This window comes from Arachis ipaensis, chromosome B1 (genome assembly GCF_059453495.1).
Source record: "Arachis ipaensis isolate K30076 ecotype BB chromosome B1, ASM5945349v1, whole genome shotgun sequence".
In the NCBI taxonomy this organism is placed as follows: Eukaryota; Viridiplantae; Streptophyta; class Magnoliopsida; order Fabales; family Fabaceae; genus Arachis; species Arachis ipaensis.
In genome coordinates this window covers 22066589-22069717 of record NC_142436.1, presented here as the reverse complement: position 1 = coordinate 22069717, position 3129 = coordinate 22066589, and the positions used below count along the sequence as shown (strand labels likewise).

At 45.8% G+C, this 3129-nt stretch overlaps 1 protein-coding gene across 1 annotated transcript; it reads right to left on the bottom strand.

The window, feature by feature from the left end:
• Nucleotides 1-638: 638 nt before the first annotated feature.
• Nucleotides 639-1619, bottom strand: LOC148575936 (uncharacterized). Its single transcript, XM_088500902.1, has one exon. It carries the CDS (start codon nt 1617-1619, stop codon nt 639-641), a length of 981 nt encoding a protein of 326 aa, XP_088357028.1.
• Nucleotides 1620-3129: the final 1510 nt, after the last annotated feature.

Sequence of the window (3129 nt, the reverse complement as noted above, 5' to 3'; positions counted from 1 at the left end):
GATCTCTTTAATTTTAAATATCTCTTTTAAATTCCCTTTTTATTCTCTTTCTACGAAACGCGCCGATTTAAGCTCGACAAAACGTGAAAATCCCATGAACCGACCTAGATGGTCGTCAGGATAAAACGACGAGGTACAAGTCGGCGTAAAGAGGCTATAGAAGTCGATCATAATAAACTCGGGAGCAGTCCGACTCATAAGTCGGAATGCGAAACCGAGTAAAATTAAAATGAATCGCAAAAGTAGCCTAAGTCACGAAAAACTCAATAAAACAAAATTGAGTACTAGGAATAACAAAAAGAGATAGGAAAAAACTAAGAAAAATTGTAAGGCTGCCTTGAGGATCAAGGAGATTCAGAAAAGCAGGCAAGCCCCAAAGAAAAGGTTTTTTCCAGAAAAGATCAAAGAGTCAAAAGAACCATGAACAGAAAAGCATGCGCGCATAAGGTAACTCAAAACCCCTTATCCAAAAAGGGCATTTATTTAAAACGATAAATTAAACCCTTATTAAAAAAGGGTATCATAAATTGTTTTGTTTACGGCCCTAAAAGGCCAAAAATTGTTCAAACATCAACAAATAAATATAAAGAGTTTAAAAAGGGGGGATCCACAGGCCGGACCCCCAATAACCAACAAAATCACTTCTTTGCAAGAGGAGTAGAAGGATCACCACCACCAGGACCAGGAGTTGGAGAGAAAGTCGGAGGAGCAGCAGAAGAACTCGGAGCGTCCTTAGAGCGAGGAGGGGACTCTATGATCCTCTGCCCCCGAGTCTTCAAATCAGACTCGGACTCCACCACGGGGACAGGAGGATCCACGATGGCACCATCAACGACAATCTTATCAGGGTCCAAAGGAGAAAGGTCCAAGTCAGGAGCAATAACTCCGACCTGCTCCTTAAAAACCCTCCAAGCCTCATCAGCACCATCTGCAATAGAGTCCTCCAACTCGGTATAGGCCTTCCGAGCATTCAGCAAATCATTCTTTACAGACACAAGATCAGCAAATAAACTGCTGTAGCTGGCTTGTGCTGCTTTCCTCAAATCCACCTCCATGTTGCATTGGGCTTGCAACTTCTTCTCCTTCTCCCGGAGGCTGTCCCTCTCCTCCTTCAACTTGGCAATTTTCCCCTCCAACTCCCTCTCATGCTCCTGATATATATGAAGCCTGCCTTCCAGCTCCTCGACCCTCGAGGTCGTCCCTAAAGAGCTGATAGGAGTCTTCTCAAATATATCTAAGAGTTTGCCACAAACCCCCGCCGTCTTGAGACTCTCCTCAACCACAGTGGTGAGGTAGTGCCGAACAGAAACATCATCCATACTCATACGAGCATGAGGATAAATGTTCTTTCGGACGAACGCAAGAGCGTCCGCCTCACCAGAAGCGCCAGACTCTAAGGTCTTGCGCTTCTTCGGCTCTGGTTCAGGAGTAGGTCGGACAGAAGGGGGTGGCAGAGAGGAAGCAGAGGAAGAAATTACAATAGGTTGGGAGGGAGTCCCAACGTTCCGAGGAGGAGGAGAAGGAGAGACAACCGCCCTAGCACCACCAGATCTGGCACGAGACTTCGCCTTGGCTTCCTGAACCCTCTGGTAAGACTCTTGAGCATTTTTCTTTGCCATCTCTGCAAAAACAAATTGGTAGCTAAAAGTCAGACAAGTCGGTAAAAGACATTGCAAGTCGGAAATAAGTGAGAAGCGCAAAAAGCTACCTAGTTGTGACTGGACAAAGGCCGGCGACCCCTGGAAAAATTTTTTAGTATCCAAGTATGGGGCCCTCCCCCACACTTCTCGGAGGAACCCCACAATGGCCGCCTCCACCTCATCCAGGTCGTCAAGACCATATTTTTCACAAGGGGAGGCCTCCAACCAGTATAAAGGAAAGCGGGGGGAAGAATTGTCATCCAGGAAAAAGGGGTGGTGACCCTCTACTGCTTGAACTTTGAAAAAATAGTTTTTAAAATCATGAAAGGATTCGTCAAAAAGGGTAAAAAGCCTCCGACCTTGTATGGCCCGGAAGGACACCCACTGTTGCTTATTATTTAGCCCACTGAAGGGCTTGGTCATATGGAAGAGATAGAAGAAAATCCTCAGAGAAGTCGGGAACTCTAAGGCCTGGCTGATAAATTGGTAAATTTTCAAAAAACCCCAAGAGTTGGGGTGAAGCTGGGTGGGAGCAACCCGGCAATGACGTAACACAGACATTTCAAACTCTGAAAATGGAAGAAAAACGCCCATACATAAAAAAGAAATGAGGGGCCGCCTCGTCGGCCCTCCCGAAGCAAACCCGGTCTTCTGGACCCGGGACTACCAACTCGTACTTCGGCTCATCCTCTTTAGAAGTACAAATTCTATGGTGAGTACGAAGGTGGGTGATAAACTCAGTATCGACTGAAGGCTCCTCCCCTAGGACCGTAACATCAACCCACTGGGAGAGAACATCTACGGAAGCCATTTTCTTTTCTTAAAAAGGGTGACAAGAAACCTACAAAAAGAAAAGGAAAATCAACACACGGTCTCTAAAGGGAGGGGGTACGGAATTAAAACCTACAAACCAATCTACCTACAAGATAAAGGCACGCAAATAGAAAGCATGTTACAGAAGGGGAAAAAGCTAACCTTTAAGTCTGAAATCAAGACTGGAGGAAGTAAAAGCCCTCGAAATGAAAGAATGCAACACGAACGAATGCAAGGGAGATTTGAAAGATCGTAGAAACGAAACAACGAAAGAAGAGGGAAAGTATTTATAAGAACGATAGGGGCATAATGGTAAAATTGGGGCAATCATTAATAAAGATGCACCGTTACCAAAGCCATTAAATCCCTACGCACACCCCTAACGGACACGACGCTTGATTAGACGTAACTGTCAGAACCGAAAGGTCAAGAAAGATCACGTCGGTTCCTAAACCATCACGTCGGTCCTCTTGCAAATCGGCCAAGACCCCGAGTTGAATACTCGAACCCAACTCTTAAAAAGAAATTGGGCTCGAGTAGGGGCACTGTTCATACCCTGACCCAATAATAAAGGTCCAGGACCCAAGCAAATAGGCCCAACCCAAAGGGTTGGCCCTCACCCAGTACCAGCCTTCATCCCAAGAAGTCGGTACTGAACACGACCTGCTCCAAAGAA

Excerpts from the sequence above, each read along its gene's own strand:
- LOC148575936 (XM_088500902.1), bottom strand. The coding sequence starts at position 1,619 with ATGGCAAAGAAAAATGCTCAAGAGTCTTACCAGAGGGTTCAGGAAGCC.